The following is a 21,602-nucleotide window of genomic DNA, read 5'->3' on the forward strand; positions in this document are numbered from 1 at the left end:
TTTATTATATTTATTTAAAAAAGCATTTGTTTACGAGATTAGTGAGCACTTAAGTTAAATGTCGACGGCTTAGCAGTTTAAAATGGCGGCTGCTCTTGCGGGACATGTGTCTGCTCGCGCGATATTAAGTTCAATTTCAAAGTCATGCATTCTATCTTTCAAAGCTCAAAGTAAGAATCTGTATAGCCTTACGCATAGTTTATCTCGCAAGAGGTAGCGGTTGCACGTCTTGTGTGTGTGTGTGTGTGTGTGTGTTTTTTTTACCCCCTCTCTCTCATAGGCGTTGTTCAGAACTTCCAATTTCGTCTGCCGGCACTTGCTCAGGATGTGATAAACCAATACTTGTGCTTTCAGATCGATTTATTTCAATGCCCCAATTACTAAGCGTTGAATGTGTTTGCTGGAAATGCTCTAACGACGGCTGTTCATTTTTCTTCGCAGACTTGCGACATTTGTACGGTGCGGCTGTGCTTGGTTTGGACAAGTACTTGGAAACGAGGGAGAAAACGAAACACCAATTTGGCGATGCTAAAGGTAAAATAGAAGTCTACGTGTTTCTTGGGCACGAGACTTCTCAGGAGCCCTGGTTTCGTCCTACTGAAACTGCAAAGATATTTAACTGCGAGAACTATATCTCAGTTACTTTAACTACATGGTCTGCTCTCTTTCTTCCTTGCCTATAGGCATTTTAACGTTCAATAACCGAAGAGAAAAGACAGTTAGCTGGAATGCAAGGATACCGTTCTGCAGCTAGATATTTAAACCTTGCTTAAACCATGCAGCGTGTTCTCCATGGACACATTGGTGGCCAACTTTAATTTGTGACTGAATATACGCCGTGAAGATGGCAATGTTACTCACATTGGCGTTCTTATTTCAGACAAGTTTTTTCAGCGAATAAGTCAGTACTTCAATAGCGAGAGCCCAGGAATGGTATTTACGGAAGACCTCAAGCATGTTACCTACTTATGTGAAGACAAGGACTCAGACATTGAATTGGTGATCAAGATGATGAAGAGGTAGGATGAAATCACTCCTTCGCTTGCCACCGGTGAAGTGTGGGTAGAACGTCGGCTTGCAAACGTGCCTGTGGCGAGATTCGAGCATCTTACTGTCTGTGTTCATCTTAGGCGACAAGAATGTTTCAGCAGAACATTTTACTTTGTTAAAATTTTTCCTTGGTGTCATGTTGCATGCTGCAGTAGTCAAGTCCAGTGCTTCAGCCTAAGGCACTACCGTCAGCCAATTTCTCAGTGCCATATTTTAGAGGTAACTTCATAACAATGTAGACTAATAGAGTAGTTCATTGATTTTCCATCAAACTGCCATTAGTGTTCCTGCTTCAGCAGAAACCACTGGGCAATATCTGCATAGCGGAAAATATAAACCAGACCATGGCAATATTTTGTCAAAGGTCATTGTAGCAACACTCACCTGGCTGGCCCCAATAAAGCGTGATAAGAATATTGATCTGTTCATTGCACAGACTATTTTGCAATAGAAGCATTCGATTGTAAGCGGTGTTTTTCCTAATTTCTTTTTCATATGCTTGAGACAGAAAAGTTCTGTCAACTAAGTTGCATGTCTATGTGACATCACTGTTCTTTTTGAGCTTTTAAATGTTTTGTGCTACCACTCCCCTTTGTAATGTCATTTGACCTTGAAGGTGATATAGACAAATCGGCAATGATAAATTAAAGGATCTTATTGTCATGTTTGAAGTGATTGTAACGTTAGTTACTCTTCAGTTCCTGCTCACTAAGCAGCTCCAAGCACTCATACTCAACATGTAATTAGAATGGATGGCCAGTCAGAAATATGAATATTTGCATTTTTGACATGTGCAAAGAAGGAGGTGCCGACATAATTATTGAAACATTAGCTCATTGGCAAAGCAAGAATGTGCTGTAGCCTGAGAAGAGGTCTCGCATATTGTCTTGCCCAGAGGATGCTAAAGACATTGCTATTCTGGCATAAGATTGAATAATTCAAAATAAGTAATTTTTCTTGCTGAGAAAGCAATGAACAAGTGAAGTCTAATGGATAGTAGGCATTTGTTTGTTAAAGCTGGCCCATCGTCTCTCAATGTGCCAAACAGCAGAATTGACAGGCAAGAAAGATATGTGGAATAGAGGTGTAATTATGCACTATCAGTGTTCCACATAAGTATTTCTGTGTCTTAGGACAGCTTTGTATCCATGTGCAGTTCACTGCATCTGACTGGCTATTGCACCAGCACTCAAATGCTTCAATTTCACCCCTCAGGTTCAACCAGCAGAACAAAGAACTGCGCTTTGGAACATTCGTCTTTGGACCTGTGGCCCTAAGATTGTTTTACCATTTAAAGAAGCCAGATATAGTTTTACAACTGTTTCAAGACCAGGTCAGTGCACCCTTAATCATTCAGTGGACTTTCAAGTTAAGTCAACTCATTAATTTTACATTTCTTGTATAAGGTACAGGACAGTGGCGATTGGAGGTCACTAGGAGAGGCCTTTGTCCTGTAGTAAACATAAATGGGCTGATGATGATGATGATGATCAGCTTGTATAGGTAGCACTGTAAACAAATTGAATGGCATTAAATACAGTTGGTTAAATCTGGACTGAATTAACGAGAAAAGCCTTGATTAGATTCCTTTTACATTTGATTATTTGTGCTTATAGGAGAGTTTCGAAAGAACAGTCACCTAAGTTTTTAAAGTAGTAACTATTATATAGAGATTAGGTGCTCTTTTGGGTTAAGTTACAATAATGAGAAAATATTAATACACGCAATTTTATCTAGCCATTTGTTTCGTCACAATCATTCGCTGTCACCAATTCTTCAGGAAGTTCTTTGCTGTAAATCTAACCGGTGGAGGGGGGGGGGGGGGGGGAGTATGTAGGTGTTGCCTCAAGCTAATTTTGAGCATGTTCACTGTTTACTACATAACTTAGTTTCTTGCTATCATCAGCTAGCGCCGAGTTTCTTTATCCCTGACAGCAATGTTTTTTTCTAGCTTAAAAGTATCTGGTGCCCAGAACCTATACTACTTTTTCAGCAACATAGTTTCTAGTGGGAAAAAAATTTTTAACGGAAAAAGTAAAGGGACAGACAGAGCGCTACTGGTGAGTCTATCTGAGGGAGCCTGAGGTAGCAGCCGGCCACTGCCACAAATGCTTATACTCCCCATGTTTTGATAACGCACGTATGCTTAGAAGACTTGATAGGAAAATTCCTTACGCTTTTTTCATGTCAAAATCTGCCGGTAGATGTGTAAGCACACCATCTTTGGCACTCACAGGGAAAGAAGTTTCATATCTGAATAGGAACTTTCGAGTGAATGATTTGTAATGGCTTGTCTTCAGTGGTGTTTGTCCATTGTTGGCATGTCTTTGCATTTGTCTGTGCATTCGTTTGCGCATGTGGTGCATGTAATTTATTAAAATTTTTAAATTAAGCACTAGCACTCTGTCTTGTCCCCTTACTTTTATTGTTAAGAATTTTTTCACGCTAGAAACTATGTTGCAGCAGAAGCAGCAGCACCAAATAGCCCAACTATCTTATTTAGTTATGCCCTGTACTATTTCGGAGCTTCTGAAGAAAGAGGGCAGATTTTAGTTTTGTTTGATAGGGAAGGATGTTGCTATTGTGCCTGTCTGATGTCTCTCTATTTCCACAGGAGCTGGATGGCTTCTTTGACCAGTTTTCATCGTATCAGATTGCCATGGACCTCTTGTTTAAGGAGCAGCGTTATCAGGATGTTTTGAACATTTTCAACAGCATGCAACAGAAGCATCTCTACGGAACCAAGTACCCACGTGAATGTGTCGTCCTTGCCCTGGGTGCCTGCTACAAATTGGTGAGTGCCAGCAGTTTCTCCTTCGATGAAATATGGTTGAACTTTGCTGGAACAAAGATCTGAAGTGGCACTAAAGGGAAAAAGTGATTTTAGCTGTATTGGTAAATTAATCTTCTCCAATATCTAAAAAGCCACCCTTACCATGAGAAGACATTTGGTAAGCCAGACAAAAAATTTTATCGATAAAGGTGGACAACATTGTGTTTTAGAGAAGCCAGAGAGCAAACTTAGCAAGCTTTAAGACCATTTACTCAGCCCCAATGACCCAAATACAAGAAGAAAACATTTGTGACATTACACTGACAAATTTACATATGGGTTATGGCCTGAAATTCAAACAGAACATTTACCTTCGTTTTCTCGTCTAATAACCAACATATGACAAGGAAATCCTGTGTCAGTCTAAATTAATTTAGTGTTTTTATTTAATGTCCCTTTGAGCACTAACCATACCAAAAATTTTTCTTTTTTCTTGTGTCAAACTGGTTTTGTCTTGCCCAGCATTTCCATAGACGACCAATTGACACCCAATTCCTGTTAGCTGAAAAAGTGCAGCACCGCCTCTATGGTTGTGCCAAGGAACCTGATGTGATATTAAAATGTGAAACAAGAAAAAGAAATACGCATGTACCGTGTGACACCCTTTTGCATACACATACCTCTCCTGCCTCTTTCCAACAGAACACTCGTGAGTCGTACGAGTATGCGGTCAAGCTGATTCAAGATGCTCGGTCTGTGGGAGCTCTGGTGTTACGTAAAGCCCTGTCCTTTGCTGCTATGCTGGCTGTTAACCATGTAAGTCGGCCTTCTTCTTCTTCTTCTTTAACTTAAATTCTCACTGAGGTTTGTGTTAATAGTGCTTTGTGACATCGCTATGGATTTCTCTTGCAAAGGTCGCAGAAAGCTTTAGCCTGAGCATGCATAGCTAGTCTTACCATTTTCCCAGAATGCGTACCAGAAGGGAAACAGAACAGAAGTGATAGCATCAACATCGTATGACCATCTTTTCAACCAAAATGTCTGCGTCTTTCATTGCCTTGTGCAAGTGTGTGCTCTTGTATGTTGGCAGAACACTTTCCATGGAGATGCAAACCTGTTACTAATGCAGTGAAATCACATCCGACTTGAAGATACTTTTGCTATATCCTGTGTTAAGTTACGAGCACACACTTTGATACTGGTGAAAAATAATTGCCGTGTATACTCTTGTGAAGGTCTCACTTTTTTTTTTTTCACAATCTTGGTGGGGTGTGGCCCTTACATGGGTGTGGGTCATTCCGTTCCAATATTTCTTTACTTGTATAGCCTCCCTGAATCCTTTGCAGCTAAATAAGGAACGTTATTGTTTTCCTAATGCATTTGTTTCTTTGGGCAGACACGCCACCCACCTTGTGCCCATCGAGTTCTAGCCACTCGCTGCTGCTCAGGCTCGGGTTTCTTTTTTTTTTTTTCTTGTATTACACTCTTAGATAGAGTGGAATCTCGATGATATGATCACGGCTAATACGAATTCCTGGATGATACGAATTTTTCTGTGGTCCCGGCCGAGCCCCATTACTTTGCAACATGCTAGAGAACGGTTGTTACGAATAGATTTTCGACCCGCGTCGGTTGATACGAATAAACGCCACCCCACCGACGGCCGTGAAAGAGAACAGCGCGCAGTCACGCGATTTCTCCCTTTCTCTTTTGGTGCGGAGGCGCGGACGCGGCGCCAGACAGCGCGGAGGCCGCGACTTGGTGCGAAGAGTTTGAAGCGGTGGTGCTTTTGTTGCTTTTGTGCTTTTCCACGTGCCATCGGACGGAGTGGCTGCTGTGCTTCAGGCCGCGTTCTTTGTGTTTGCGCCATTTTGCCTAGTCGCAGCAAGCTATGTCTTGCAAGCGGAAAGTGCTCTCCTTTAAAGAGAAATTAGACATTCTTCGAAAGGTCGATGAGGATCCCAAGAGGAAGCAGATGGAGTTGGCTAAGGAGCTAGGCCTCACAACATCAACACTGAGCACAATTGTTGCACAGCGAGACTCTATCATGAAAAACGTGCTTTCGTTCAACGTCAACGCGAAGCAAGCAAAGACCGCTCAGCACGTGAAGCTTGAGGAGACTCTCCTGACTTGGTTTAAAGAAGTAACCGCAGCTGGTGTAAATATTGACGGTAAAGTATTGCAGGAGAAAGCCGACGAGTCTGCACTTGCTCTGCACTTCGATTGAGTTCAGGCCTCAGGTAGGTGGCTGCAGCGTTTTGAGACTAGGCACGGTCTCGTTTATAAAAGCGTTTGCGGTGAAGCGAAAAAAGTTGACGAGGCAGTTGTCAGCGACCGGTTGCAAAGCTGCCATCTCTCATCGCAGAGGATGAGCCTTGTGATGTTTTTAATGCTGATGAGGCAGGTCTGTTTTTTAACCTGCAACCCGAGAAGAGCCTCTGTTTAAAAGGCAAAGCATGCAGAGGAAGCAAAAAAAGCAAAGTGCATTACGGTTCTCTTATGCTGTAATGCCGACGGATCGGAGAAACTTAAGCTCGCGGTAGTTCGCAAGTTTCAAAAGCCCCAGTGCTTCAAGCGCAGGAGTCATTTTCCATACGTCTATCGCGCAAACAAAAAGGCGTGGATGACAGCAGCGCTCTTCGAAGAGTTTCTGTCTCTCCTTGACAGGAGGATAGCTTGCAAGAATCGGAAGATTGTTCTGTTTCTTGACCAGTGCGCCGCCCACTCGAGGCAAGTAACGCTTCAAGACGTCAAACTTGTCTTTTTACCCGCGAACACGATGATGCACCTGCAACCCCTTGACGCTGGGATTATAAAGAACGCAAAGCACCATTTCAAGAGCCTTCTTGTGCGCCGCCTACTTGCTAAAATTGATCGAAAGGACGAAGGCGACCTGTGAATAAGCCTCTTGGACGCCATCCATTTTATAGCTGTGGCATGGGATCGGGTAACTCCGACTATCGTAGCGAACTGCTTCGGCAAATTCGGCTTCTTCGGGAGTCCAGAAGAGGTGCCCCCAGAGCTGGAAGATACAATTGAGGATTGGGAACGGCTTAATTTCGAGTGCACAGCTGATGACTTTTGCACCGCAGATGACAATCTCGCCACCTGTGGTGCGCGCACTGTAGAAGATATTGTCGAAGAGGCCACACACGAGGCTGCTGATTCTAGCTGTGATGGCAATGACATAAACATGGGCGACGGCGAAGGACCACCACTGGCGGCTGAAATGCTGCACGCACTCAAGGTTCTGAGGCGCGCTATGGCCGCGGATGGAATCAGCGACGACACGTGCACGCGTTTTTATGGATTTGAACGAAGTCTGCTAAGTGACCTGACAAAGAAAAAAAAGCAGAAGGACATTAGAGACTTTTTCTTCAAGAAATAAATGCTTTTTACCTACGTGTGCCTGAGTGAGTTCACCTCTGACTCTTTAATTTAGCTAGCTTTAATTGTGTTTCTATGATACGAATTTCGGCTAATACGAATATTTTTTGTGACCTCATGAGATATATATCATTGAGGTTCCACTGTATACTCATCTGCCATGCCATCCATGGCATTAGATATCACTCGGATTTACACTACAATGCCCAAAGACACTACACATCATGTGCTTTGAACCCAAGAGCAAATAGGATTTTCTTTTCCCATTAAGTTTATGTTGTCAAATGAGGGTGGCAGGCACTTACACATGTACGGCCCTTACTCAAGTGTATACAGTAATTGAGTCAACTTTGATCGCCTCTCAGCATGCCAACATTGGACACATGAACAAAGGTAAAGCACAAATGTGCTTTGTTGTTAATATGGTAACTTGATCATATGGAATTGGCCTATTGGCTTGCCAACTGTAGGCCAGCCAAGCAAAGCCATTGGCCAAAACAACCGTGCTCATGCACAATGTGCTATTTAAACTTGCTCTTGTCAAGTATGTGACATTTACATTTTTGCCACTAAAATGTACACAAGCTGCAGAGCAAATATTTGCATTCCTATAACCAATATAGACTCGGACCTTGCATTTTCAATTTCTTTATAGCAATAAAATATTCATTTGCTTAAAGCATAGCAAAAAGATATATTTGAAAATTTCTATATGGTAGATATACGACTGTGCTTTCTTGTGCCTGGAACCTGTCGTGCAATGTAAGAATAGTCAGCCCATTTTGGTTTAAACGCATTGCTGCAAGATGTCATCGTGAATGCCACTGTTCTCAAACGCTGCCCTAGCAAATACTTAAGAGTTTAGGTAAGTGTTTAGGCTAAAATTTCTTATTCTTGCAAACAAAAAATGGAGCCACTGAGGTAAGTGCGATATCAAAAGAGAAGGCGAAGCCTGTGCTGCACACAGTGGCTTGCTTACTCAATGCGTTCCTCAGCTATGTATGCAGGCTTGCTTTCGTGGTTAATTAATGTCAATTATGTGACCAGCAAAAATTCGACAATCAGCATTGGTTGTTGTGGACATGGCAAGGGAATTGAATAGTTTGAGGGTGTCCCAATATATATAACTTCGAGTGATGGGTTTTAATGGGTGCCAACATGATTGAAATTATGTAAAATTATGTTCCACTGGAAATGAGTGTGCTGTACATAGTGCCAATAACTGTAACAGCAGAACAAGGAGCCTATAGGGCCTTTGTTTAGAGTAAAGCCACACCAGAAATGGATGTGGAGTAAATTACATACCTGCCAACTCTCCCAAATTTTGCATAATGTTTGCGAAATTGGGCACGTTCTACAATTTTATAAGCATTGCGTCCAGTTTTGCAAAGGATAAATTTCGTTGTACTTTTACTTGTAAAAAGTTTTACTCGTTAGTTTCCAAAGCTTTCATTGGGAAGGCAGTGGTAGGGCATTGCTTGGAACAAGCTTATTCAGACAAATTCCCGAAGCAGGCAAAATCAACGACAGCAAATTCGCTGAAAGATATCACCGATCTGAAAACAATGTGTTGCGCTTCAATGTCTGCTGTTCCAAGTTTGCTACTGCTTGTGTGTTGCGCGAAAAACCATTGTTAATAAAGTGTGTATATATCCCACAAAAGATGTGCACTCGGGGTAGAATTGTTTCAGTGCATGCCATTTTCCTTTCTTGCCATGTCTGTGGGATTTTGTGAATATTTAAGTTCACCGGCACATTTTAGATTTACTTCATATAGTATCCAGTAATCCATTATACCCGTGTTTGTGATATTCAGGCCCAACTGCATTGACTCAGGCGTGGGCTGCCCAAAGAATGCTTATGCATGTGACCTGGGATGCACCAGTGACAAAAACAGTGGCTTTTGTGCTTTTGCTGTACACTGTGTCTGGAACTATGAGTTGCATTCTTGTTTAGCTTGGTCGTGTATGCAGTAAAGTATGTGGCCTGTTTTCTCTGTATGCAGAATGAACCAAAGGTTGCCATGGAGCTGCTCGCTCTGGCAGCGCAACTCTCCTACATCACAGTCCGTAACATCCGAGTAAGTCTTTCCTTGCATGTGGGTCTGTTTCTCTGAATGTTTGGTGTTACCTAATTGAAACATATTTATTGCTAGACAGTGTCATGCACACCTCATGTATTATACCATTAATATAGTAGTCAAATATTGAAGAGGGACTGCTTTGACAAGACAGTTACTCAAAGGGGCCCTAAACCACCCCTTAGGCTTGGTGAAGAAACAGTCTGCGGATAGCATATGCTGCTGTGAGCATCTCGGCCAAGTTTTGCCGTCGTACACAGCATGCAGAGCTCGCAAGCGGAGCATGAAGTCACCTTTCTTTCAAACGCTCTCTTTTCAACAGAAGTCTGCTCCTCGTTCTCCTCTGGACACCTTATTTCGTAATAAAGCTGATTCCCATACGCGGCTGCTGTTAGTCAATAGGTAACATCAATCAAGAAGGATGTTTGGATCAGTACGCTTCTTCCTACTGTAGCTGTGTATATTTATTCACGGAGTTCAATAAACAGGCTCAAGTAAGTGAAAATGTGCTTCCGAATTTCGATAATAAATACATATTTCCGGAAAAAGCCGACTCTCATCTGCTCACGTACTCTTGGCCACAGCTGCCCGCGTAGGAATTAAACTTTTGCTACCCTGGTTGTTGGTGTCATAACTGGCGGGCCTCGTTAATTTCAACTAGTTTTTAACACTCAACTAGCCTTGAACCACGCGAAACTTAAGGTTACATTCATTCCTTAAGGCTCACTCCTGGCCACTCCTAGTTAGACGCCTTGGCTGTCAGACTAATTGACAGGACTTCAAAAATGCGCAAGTTGGATGTGGCTACTATCTGTCGGTCGAGCTGGTGAAGGAAAAAGCCAGTCTGCACCACAGAGCATGGTCAGACTATAGCATATACATGCGAGCACGCACTCAAGCCCTGTCATGCACAAAGCAAATGTTACGCATATGCACTGCAGTTTCATGTGGCTGCGGTCTTCTACATAGCGTGGATACCAGGGCCGCCGAGGTGTGCCATCACATGTCCACTGGCTAAGTGCACTGTGGCTAACTGAGGACAAGCGCATTTGTCGCATCATAGGTGCCAAAATTGGTAGTAGGCATCTACATTAACCTCCAAAAGCAAATTTGAACTGCGCGCCACAGTGATGTTTAGAAGTTGTGGACATGGTCCGCTCCGCCTTAGCCTTCACAGTGCAAGGTATTGGAGAAGGAACAGGAGCACAGCGAAGAGGGTGTTTGATTGCCAGTAACTCTGTCTGCTGAATGCATTGAAGTACTTTTGCCACAAAGTATTTCTGAAATAGTCTATTTTAACTTCAAATGCATTTCTCCTCTTCGATAAAAAGGGGTTCAGGGCCCCTTTAACTCATTGTTACATTACTCTTAAGTAAAAGCAATGCAAATCAACTTAAGTCATTGTTCCTGACAATCAGCAACACAGCTATATCATCAGTCCAGCGATAATAAAGAGCTGTGCAACATACTCCTTAAAATAAAAATAAGAAAGGTCATGGAACCGGATCGATATAACAGTATGTGTTCATACCCAGGCTGATATTGAGCAACTCAAGTAGGTGTGCCATACAGTACACATTACCCATGTATAAATTCCTTTTAAAAGCTTCAGGCACATTTTACAAAATTTGACCACACCCTACGAGTGCGCGCTATTCTAGAAATATTGTTAGTATCATGAAATGCCATTGGCCCAAAATATGCACCTGAGACAGTGATGTGCATTATTGTTTACGTCCTCATCACTTGTCTTCTTTTCTCTAAACTGGCACAGTGGCTATGGTGTCCAGCTGCTGCGCACAAGAGACATGATTTCATTTCCCAGTTTATAGTGACCTCATTCCTATGGTGGTGGAATGCAAACACAGTTGTGCACCAAGCTGTAGGTTGATGATCAAAACCAATGTGTTACCATGAAATTAATGCTAATAAATTTTCGGAAGAATATTTTATAACTCTAAACTAATTTAGTATTTCTCTTCATTGTCCCTTTAATTACGGAGCTGATTGCTATGGCTTCTCTCATTGTCCAAGTGCTAATGTGAGCTGTTAAGCCAAGTCAGTCAAACATTCAATCCTCTTCCAGCTTTGCACTCCCTTTTGCAGAGTTACAGAGCAAGGCCTACTGGCCCAGACTGACCAGTCCGTGTTGCTAATTTCTGTTTTCCTGCTTTTCTCAGAATTGTTACTAGCCTTTTGCCCTGTGGGCTAGGCACATAGCTGACCTATGACCTGAGTGTCTTGTGATGTTTCCTTCTGTGCTTGCAGATGATAGCTCTAGCAGACCTGGACAGAGTGGACGATGTCTTCTTGACTCTGAGGTCTATCATCCACCAAGATGTACCCATGCAGTCACGCATGGAGCAGCAAGTTTGTCAGGAAACGGTGGGTTGCTCTGAAGTTGCTACGTGTATCACATGTCTATTCTACTTGTGTGTCCATCATTTGTTTAGCACCTGTAACTTAGTTTTAGCTCATTTGCTTGAAAGTACAGTGCATACTATGCCACGGCAGAGTTTCAGGTGATGCAAGTGCAAGGATTTCAGCATTTCTTTAAGATGATCCAATAGTGCATCCACAAGGCTGTGTAAGGCCAAGACATTTGTGTTAGTCACATGGACTAAAAACTGAGCTGATTGGTTTGGCACACAAGCAGAAATGTAATATTTTCATTAACGTAAGATTTTTAAATTAGTCATTATCACTGATAGGAATTATTTTAACTTTCCCCATTCCAAATATCAATCTCACTCGCCTAGGGATTCTCCTTTGCCTACTGAGTGCCACAGACCAGTGGCAGTCGTTTTATCATTTTGGTGTGAATGTAGCGCTATTACGTGGCACCAGCTACCCAGAAAGTAAATGGTTTGAAGGCATCGTTGGTTACCCTAGGCTTTAACAATAGCGGTGCAGAGTGAGGCGACTATAGCAACGATGACTGCCTCTTTCAATGCCATAACCAGTGTTTTTAGACATTTCTTAACCTCAAGTACAGTAGAACCTCGTCCATACGTATTGGAAAAAAAACAAGAGAAAAGACGTACTAACCGGGAACACGTACGATCCGAAGTAACTAAAAACAATCGACATACTCAACTATTGTTGACATCTACGTAATGCAAAGTGTCGCGCAGATCGTTGTGGCGTGAGACGCACCGAGCTGGTGGCATTCCGGCAGCCCGAGGCGTGTTTTGTTTTTCTATTGCATGGTGTTTTAACAGGGCGACGGGAAACCGAAACAAAATCGAACTGGTGGGCGATGCGGGATACCGCCTAAGGGAAACGTGATGCCCACATCACGCCGCCTGAAGCAGGGAATGGCAGCGCGTTTGGATTATCGCCTACCAAAAGCGCGCAGTAGGCTACGAGTGGCACTACACACCACGCAGATTGGGGAAGATGCTTATCTCAATAGGCTTGGCAGCAATAGCTGTGAAGGCAGCGTGCGACGACCCAGGCTGAGATTTGCTGGTACCAGAATAAGAAACTGTGCGCGCCGTCATTTTCACGTGAGGCGGGCGGCTATATACTGTTCTCGACTGCGCGCGCCTCTCACCTTTTCTTGTTCGTAGAGGATCTAGCGGCCGGAAAGCATACATGATCGTAGTCTGTAGTAGGGCATAGCGGCGCGTTTCGGTTATCGCCTATTAGAGGTGTGAGCTATGCCTTCTACGGCCCTACGCGCTGTAGAACAGTTAGGTGAAGATGCTTATCACAATAGGATTGGTGGCGATAGCTGTGAATGCCTCATGCGACGAACCTGGAGAGGATTTGCTGGTACTGAAATGAGAAACTGAGTGTGCACCGGCGTCTTCACGTGATATAGGCCAGCAAGTATTGTGGTGAAGCTGCCATGGTGGGCAGCTACATATGGTTTTCGATCGAGTGCGCATCGCGCGTTTTCTTGTTTACATGGGATCTAGCAGCCGGAAAATGTATCATACGATCACAGTTTGGCGACATACTGAACGTTGGTGCCGAAAATGGTGTTTTCCGAGAACGTATGAGCCAGTAAAAGAGCGTAACTCTACCTGGTAATTTTTTGTGTTCTCCATTGCGAACGCTGCACTGGGAAAACGTATGTAATGGGAATGCATCAACGAGATTCTACTGTAAGCAAGTAGGCCTGGAAAGCTTTAGTAAGTCTTGTTCAGAACTTCAACGCAGTATTGACAATTGCGAGAAAGATTTAAAGCATCTGGCAGCTCTCTCGGGTGGACATGGCTCGACAAAAATGCTTTGCCGCTGGCGCCTCTGCAATTTTCTTTCTTTTTACCCGCCAGCAATAATGCATCGCATGAGGGACAACAAAAGCACGCTTGACTTCTGTTCCAAGAAATATTGTGCTATGAACAGGTACAATTTTCTTGACGAGATGTGTTAGCTCTTTTTTCCTATAACTGTGCCAAAACCTTACAGACAGCCTGAAAAAATTGTGGGGCATCAGATCGGCATAAAATTGGTACATTTCTATAGCATGCAGCTAAAATTCAGGATTGCAGCCTGTTAACCTCGATATAACGAACACAAATATACAGTAGATTATCGTTAATTTGACTCCGGTTAATTTGATTTTCTGGTTAATTCGATCCTGACCGGCACCCATACATTTATACGGGGTCAAACTTCCGCTTTATTGATTTTTTTTCCCCAATCTCCGGATTGGCCTCCGCCAAAATAATTCGAACTTGACTGGTCAGTTTCGCCGCAATACAACCGTGTCACTCGGTGAAGATTATCAAGAATAGGAAAGGGCCACTGTGACGAGACATAGTACGCGTTCCTTATACACACGTGAATGCACCGTCTTCAGTCACAGTACAATTGCCTAGACGCTAAATATACATACCGGCAGCCATTCAAAGCTATTTCTAATGTTTCTGTAGCGATCTGAGCTCACGTTTCGCCCGCCATGCGTGCCAGGTATACAAGACTATGCGTTCCTTAATTATACGCTCGCGCCATTCGCCGAGAAGCGAGGAGAATCCATCTGTGTCTGGGGAAAGCTCAGAGAAATAAAAGGCGGTTAGGTGAACTCTGAAAGTCGAGGGGACGTTTGAGCCAATAAAAGAGGGGGGTATATCTACTCTGAAAGCCTTCCAGTAAACTTCATAATCACTAGAGTTCAAACAACGAAGGGGACATACGGGATGACAAGAAATTATTAATCATTATCAACGAGCCCAATTCACAGTTCTTCAGTGAACTTATCAGGCGTCTGTAAATTTAAGGAACAGGTGCTATATCTTGTAACTGTAGCACTTCTTCTTTCTGCTTGGCATGCTTCACCACATAAAACCTCTGTATTGTGGCGAAGCTAACTTTAATGACGAATGCTGACAAGTGAATCAACAGCGTTTTTCGGCAATTTGTTTTTTCTGTCTCGTTTAATTCGTCTCCGCGGATAATTCTACCAGTTTCCTCAGTCGCGTCCGGGTCGAGTGAACAGAAGTCTACTGTAATTAATTATCGGATGTAATAAACTACAGTGAACTTATCAAATGGAACCTTAAGCGACCAGGTAAACCAGTCGCATTTAATAGGAATTTCATTTACTGAGAGATTGAGCTTAAGGGCACGCAAGAAGCTGTTTTGAAAAGAATAACAGATAACAGGTATAGCAGATCTGATTACAAAGCTTCTTTTTACGAAGTTCCTACTTGCTCGCCGCCGCTTACTAGAGCTAGCAGCACAAAACATAATTAGAAAAAAAAAGAAATTGTTTCTTTAAAAAAAATTGCTGTTTTAATGATGCAACCACTCTTGAAGTCGTCAATAACTCGACCTTCGTCTCCAGCATGAGTGCACTTATTTGAGATTTTCTGTACTGCCATCAGTAATGCTAAGCAAATTCACTGCTAACTGACATTTTAACACCAAGAAACCACAGCAAACCACAACCACGGTAGAGCCACCCTAACCACCGTAGGGTGGCTAGGGTATGAGACTAGGTTAATTGGTGTTCCATCTTGTTTAAATAGTGCAAAACAAGACAAAGGATATGGCAAAAAACGGTGGCACTCCACCTTTTTTGGCGTTCTTTGTCTTGTTTTGAGCTGTTTAAACAAGATAAGGTGGCTAACCTTGGCACAAACAAAAGCCAGCAAAAGTTTCCGTGGCAATAACAAATATAGGAAACTGGCGAGAAAACCCGAAAAGAAAAGGTGCAAACAGGGATCCTTGTCGCAGTGCCATTAAGATTAGCTGCTCATCCTCATTTTCATTAATATTTTAGTTTAATTTGCCCAGAAATAAAAAAAACTGTGGTGTCGTTTAACAAACTTTTTTTGCATGGCCTTAATGCAAAACCAACCAGCCACAAGGATGTTGTTCTGTTTAAGCAATTTCTGTTTGCCGAGATTGTACTTTAAATCTAAAATTCGACTGCTGATATTGTCTCATAGAAATATATGCTTACCAGAAATATTGGATATATGCAGTAAAATCTCGTTAATTCAAATTTCACGTGGCCAAAAAAGATGTCTGAACCAAATGTTGAATTATCGACTTCCTTTGCAGTGCTGCCACAGCGCAAGACCCGCATCTTGATCTGAGACGTAGTTTTTTAACTACCGCATGCACATCCCAGTTATTTTTTCAGCTTTAAGCTGGTTGGCAGCAGCATTGCGACATAGCTGGTGGGTTTGATGACAGCATACAGGCCATGTTAGCATCACTCTTCATCCTCTACAGCTTATGCTGTATTTTGCATAGCGTGCATTTCACTAAGTCAAAATGAGACTACTGCTCACCACAACCTGGGTGCATGAAGCCGCGGTCAGTATCGATGCAATCATAGATGGCAACCTCGCAGTTCTATAGGCACGCAATCAGCATGCACGGAGTCATAACGAACAATTGTGGATGAAACTGCAGTCACCAGTGACATGATCGTAGATAGCGACCGCACAGATATGAGGGCACACAGCCACTGCGTGCACTTAGTCAAAACGAACCTACTGTTTACCGTAACCACTGCAGGCAAAACCGTTGTTGCTATTAGCGCGGTTATGTATGGCGACTGTGCAACTCTTAGGCATGCTGCCAAATCATGCATGCAAGAGTCATGCGCTGCAGTATATAAGTATATAAATAAAGTATATAAAGGCACAAATAGGCACGAAACATTTGTTCTTGTCACTAACGCAGAAATACAGGCTAGTTGGCGATTCAAACTGTCATGCATTCTGGAAGCACAATAGACTGGATAAGGAACACATGCAAACAGGATGACTGCTCGTCCCGTTTCTGTATGCTCCTTGTCCAGTCTATCACGCTTCCAGAATGCATGAAAGTTCCTGTCATTTCCATACGGTTTCCACTGGTGAATATGACGATGCAGACTCTACCACTTTGTTGAAGTTGAATGATAGTGCCACTTTGCTTTTTTGTTGCACATATACCACACTTCGAGGGTTTGCCCGAATTAACCAGTGTGCACCCAAATGTGTCCAAATCAACAAGAGTTTGATGCCATTATATAATGCCTATGCACACCGGGACTAAAAGACGAGTTCAAATTATTAAATCTTCCAAATGAACGAGGGTCGAATTCATGACACGTTACTGTAGTCGTGTTGTTTCGCTAGCTGTATGAACCAACTGCAAAGGAATTCAGCTTTGTTCTAGGACCTGAACCTTGAGGACATTTGATGCCAATGGTACATTTTCTCTTCGGTATTACCTGTAGGCATATCAGGGCAGTGAATCCCATTTCAGGTGGACAAAGTCGACGAGTGCCTGGCTCGGCTAGGTGACAAGGAGAAGACGCACATCTTTGAACAGATGAAGCGGGCACTGCGTGAAAACAACCACCTTTGTCCACAGTCCCTCGATGAGCTCCTCTGCCAGCCATTGCTCACACGACTACCACCCAAAGACCGGGACGTGGACCGCACTGCAGGTCAGCTGTGAGAGTGCACATTGTTCATGCATCAGTTTGACCAGTTCTGCTCATAAGTGGATTAGGGATCTTTATGCTGCAAAGTTGCCTATGAAATCCTTTGGCAAGTTGTCCCAGTTTCTTAAGCGTTTTGCTACCTGAGCATCTCATGTTTTAAAGGTGGCAGTTTGATGCAGACCTTGGCATTTGTGAGTTAATTCCGACATTGAAATTTCCAGGTGGCCTGTAGTGGAGAATTCATTTAAACGTTTAAGAAGAGCAAACCAGTAGTGAGTGCCATCATTGCCAATAGGTTGCCTTGTAATCAATGGCAGCAACCAATGTTTTACCACTTTTCCTCAACATTTTCTATTGAACTCATCCAGCTATTAGAGCATGTATTAAAATATAATGAACAAGGCATACTTTAAATTCTAACAAGCCATATATGTAATCTGCCTTTTTGAATGACATATTCTGCTTCTGTTGTGCTGTTTTCACATGATGTGCTCCTGATTTGGGCTTGCTTCAAGAAGCCTGTCCACATGTTGCACCAAATTCATCTGGTCATACCAGTAAAACCCGTTTTAAGCTTGTGGTGTCATCATCAGAATATTGAGCTGTTAATGGAAACATTTTCCAACTGTTCAGAGTAGTGGTTAACAAATCCTGGTCACTGGTACATGATGTCTGGTTATCCTGTTGTGTGGCAGAAAGTGTCGCCAGCTGGCCACATAAACTTTGAGTCGTTGTCAATCCCGTTCGGAAGTAGGGTATGCTTAGCACAGCCATTGTGGCAGTCTTGTAGTGAATTAAGTTAGCAGTCAAGATGAAAAAATGTGCTGTTCACACAGCATTCAATTTGGCACAGCGTTTAGAAATAAACCACTCTTCAGCTGGTTATCTTAGCGTGACCATTCTGAGCAGTCATGATTTGTCCCGAAGCACTAGTGCAACTAGCACATCGTTGGCATTGTGCTCACAATGCAAGCTTGCCTCTATGTCGGTGATACTGCTGGCTATCTGCACATCATCTGCTTCGCAATCTGCTGACAACAGAAGACGTTTTTGCAGTACTCACCACTATAATGTAGCACATAAACACTCCAATCATTCCAAAGGCAGATTCAGTTACAAGAAGAGAACCAAAAAACATGTAGAGATGAAAATCGGTCAAGTTTGAGAAACATACGTGCATCGGCTGAGAGGAGTTGTAAAATACAAAACTCAAGAGTTACTAAGGATCAATAAATGGCAGATTGGCCACTCGCTCTCCAGGATGCTTCCGAATTTTGTAAATAGTCAAATTGAGAAAAGGGCAAGAGCTAGTGGGTTAAAACAAACATTGCACAGTGTAGTCCCTGTTGCGAGAGCAGTAGTAGAACATTTGTAAGAGGTTTAAGTAGACCAACTTGATGCATTAGGTTTCCTAGTAGCAGAGAAGTGCAGGTTGGAATCAAAAGCCAGGTTGGGGAGGTGGAGCAAGCGTGACATCATGAGGGCATGTGCGGTGTGATGCATGATGCCATGCTTGAGTATAAAATGAGGCCCACTCTTGATGAGTTCTCTTTGATCGTCACAATGGCTCCAACATAAAAGCTTATACCCAATGAGCGAAAGGCCAACATTTAGTGCACATGCTGCGTTCGGCACAATAGGCGCTGCAAGTTTAATAAAATTTGTTTGGATGGAGTACATTGGGGGCAATCATAGGAGAATGCAGAGTTGTGGTAAGTACTGCTTGACAGCCCATGCTGACCTTGGTATGTGCTTACTAAAGGTTACAAAAATTTACCAGCCGTTTTTGCATCTTTACTAAAGGACCTCAAAGTGTCATAAAAGGATTTAGCAGACACTGATGAATGAAGGAGAAGGGGAACTGTCGGGCCCACTATTTTCTTCAGTCAAAACCCTATGAAGCCAACAGATAGGAAAGCTAAAAAAAGCATAGAGGAAACTATTTGTTGTTTTAATTGGGGTGTACAAATGATAAGGTAAAGGGAAATGAAAGTGGGTGAAAAAACAACTTGCCACCGCTGGAAAGCGAACCCACCCATCCATCAACGTGCACCTCTCAGTTCCAACGCGTGCATAAGGCTACAAGGAAATTGTTTAGTCAATGCTTGTCTTTCACAGAACTGCTGTGGGTACCCAATTCTTGTTTTTTGTGGTGTATAATTAGCCAATGCATTGACCTTTTCCTCTTGGATCGCAGGTTCCGGGATAGGAGGAACGTACACGTCTGGTTACCGTGCGCCAATGAAGGGAGCTTCAGGTGCCCGCTATCCGGTTCGGCATCGACAAGGACTGGGCGATGTGGATGATTAGTCACAAATCCTCTGCTCTGTGCTAGAAATGTTAAGCTTCTTTACCACTCTGTCCCCACAAAAGACTTCTTTCCCATTTTATTCTGTATGCCAGTAGGTTCAGAGTAAGGGGATAATTTTTCATCAATTCAGAATTATTACTATTCTGAAGTTAGGAATGCATAAGTGTCATTCTTTCTTGAATACATGCTGTGAGCTATATGTATATATATATATACACACACACACACAGTTCATGCACTAATCTGACGGCAGGGACGGACATGATTTAAACATTGATAACGTGAACCATCAGTGAGTGTTCATGGTCACGAATTACACCTGCATAGCTGGGGCAATGCATGCCATAATAATGTTACCCAGGCATTGTGCAGGCATGCATACTTCTAGCACTGTGTCAGGGTTGCAAACTTTGGAGACAGTTCATAAACAGGCAAAGGTTTTAAATTGTGACCATTTATTTAGTGCTACTTTTGAAATTTTTTGGCTTATAAAATTGTATATAGCAATCACAGAGCCCTTTTATGCGACTCCGTATAGTAGGTGTGTAATGAGCCAATTTTCTAATTCAGGAAGTGGTTAATATTAATTACACTGCAATATTTTTCTCCTTTGCAACTAAGCTGCCTTCAAGTTGTTCAATGTCTGAACTACAAAGGAGTGAAAGAAATAATGGACAAAATTAAGTGGTTTAATAATTGCAAAGCTTTTGTATATGTACTTCTGCTGTCAAGACCACAGAAGCCATGCTGTGACACGACCATGCCGTCCTTGTTGTACGTAGCCATCCTCTACACTTCGGCATAGATTCTCGAAGCTTTGCAGAGTTTTCATTCAAGGAAACCTGTTTGCATTCTTCTGTAAAAGTGAAAATAAAGCAACTGTCCAGCTTGCTCTTTAGATGTTCATTCTTTCAGCTCTGCCAGTATAACAGGACATCAAAAGCAAGCTAATCGATCTGGTTTGTTAGGTAACCCTTCTTAACACCTCACAAAGTTTACCTTATATTGAAAGGCGACATGGTTGTAGAGAAAATTGTAACCGAATGGATTGCGCAATTCCTCCGCACTTCAAACCTCTTATCACAAACGCAGACTGTTACATCGCTGCACCAGTGATCTCGGAGGTATTAATCTGCTAGGTAGTACTGGCCTGCTTGGACTCGGAAGCCTACAGAGAGAGGGCACTACATTCGCATAAAATGTTCCGGCTGAGCTGTTTGGTAAGGTGAGGTAGCAGCAGAGAGTTCTGGGGTAGGAAATTTCCTAGAATTGACCGAGATGTATTTTCTTTTATGTTGAAATAATTAAAAAAATTTATTTTCTTTATCTCTGCCTGCCAGCAACTTACCAGTTATAGAGTATGTACATTTCAAGACCTAAGTCTGAACGTACAAGACCCAACCAGGTGTGTGCCAAGTTTCAACATAGATTCACTTTGGGCACAGCACAAACAAACATCTTTCAGGGCCTAGCATAAATCTTTCACTGAACGGGCCTATAGGCTCTACAAGCCCATTCACTAAGAAACTATGTCAGCCTTAGGGAACACGTTGTTCCTTCATCTTCCGTCAGTAAAAATCCAGGGAACATGGTACAACCAGAGTCTTGAAGAAAATGAGTCCACTTGTCGATACATTGGTTCCAGCTTTCACCTTGTTCTCGTTTTGCTCGTCATGTCGGCCCGCTATTTTTGCTTGTTCCTGTTACCACAATGCATTTAAACGTATCTTCAGTTCTACACTACATTCTAATATGCAGACTTTCAGCCCACTGCACAAATTTCATTGCCTTCAGCAATTGTTTAGTAAATTCTGTGTGCCATGCAAGTGATGGATCCAACAACTATAATGTGAAACTCTCATGAAGCAGTAAAGTTACTACTGAAATGCAGCGGCTACTACTACTTCTGTAATAGGGTAATCACTGCCCTTCCCGCCTGACCATTTTCACGTTCAAAACAAACACTTCAGTCGAGGAGTGACAAGTCAAAGCACATTTGTCAATACGATGGTACACAACTCTAAGGAATAGCTTGGCAACAGACATCGAATTTTACCACCACTTGAGCTGGCACTTTCTCCCTATTCAATTGGCTTCTGCT

At 42.7% G+C, this 21,602-nt stretch overlaps 1 protein-coding gene across 1 annotated transcript; it reads left to right on the top strand.

The window, feature by feature from the left end:
• Positions 1-60: 60 nt before the first annotated feature.
• Positions 61-20,395, top strand: LOC126541396 (pentatricopeptide repeat-containing protein 2, mitochondrial-like). The gene is made up of 10 exons (XM_050188161.3): positions 61-170; positions 442-534; positions 881-1,019; positions 2,266-2,383; positions 3,665-3,844; positions 4,526-4,639; positions 9,216-9,290; positions 11,559-11,675; positions 17,010-17,193; positions 19,388-20,395. Exons 1-10 carry the CDS (start codon positions 83-85, stop codon positions 19,498-19,500), a joined length of 1,221 nt encoding a protein of 406 aa, XP_050044118.1. The 5' UTR covers positions 61-82; the 3' UTR covers positions 19,501-20,395.
• The last annotated feature ends 1,207 nt before the right edge of the window (positions 20,396-21,602 follow it).

The sequence above is a fragment of the Dermacentor andersoni genome, chromosome 2 (assembly GCF_023375885.2).
Source record: "Dermacentor andersoni chromosome 2, qqDerAnde1_hic_scaffold, whole genome shotgun sequence".
Taxonomy (NCBI): Eukaryota; Metazoa; Arthropoda; class Arachnida; order Ixodida; family Ixodidae; genus Dermacentor; species Dermacentor andersoni.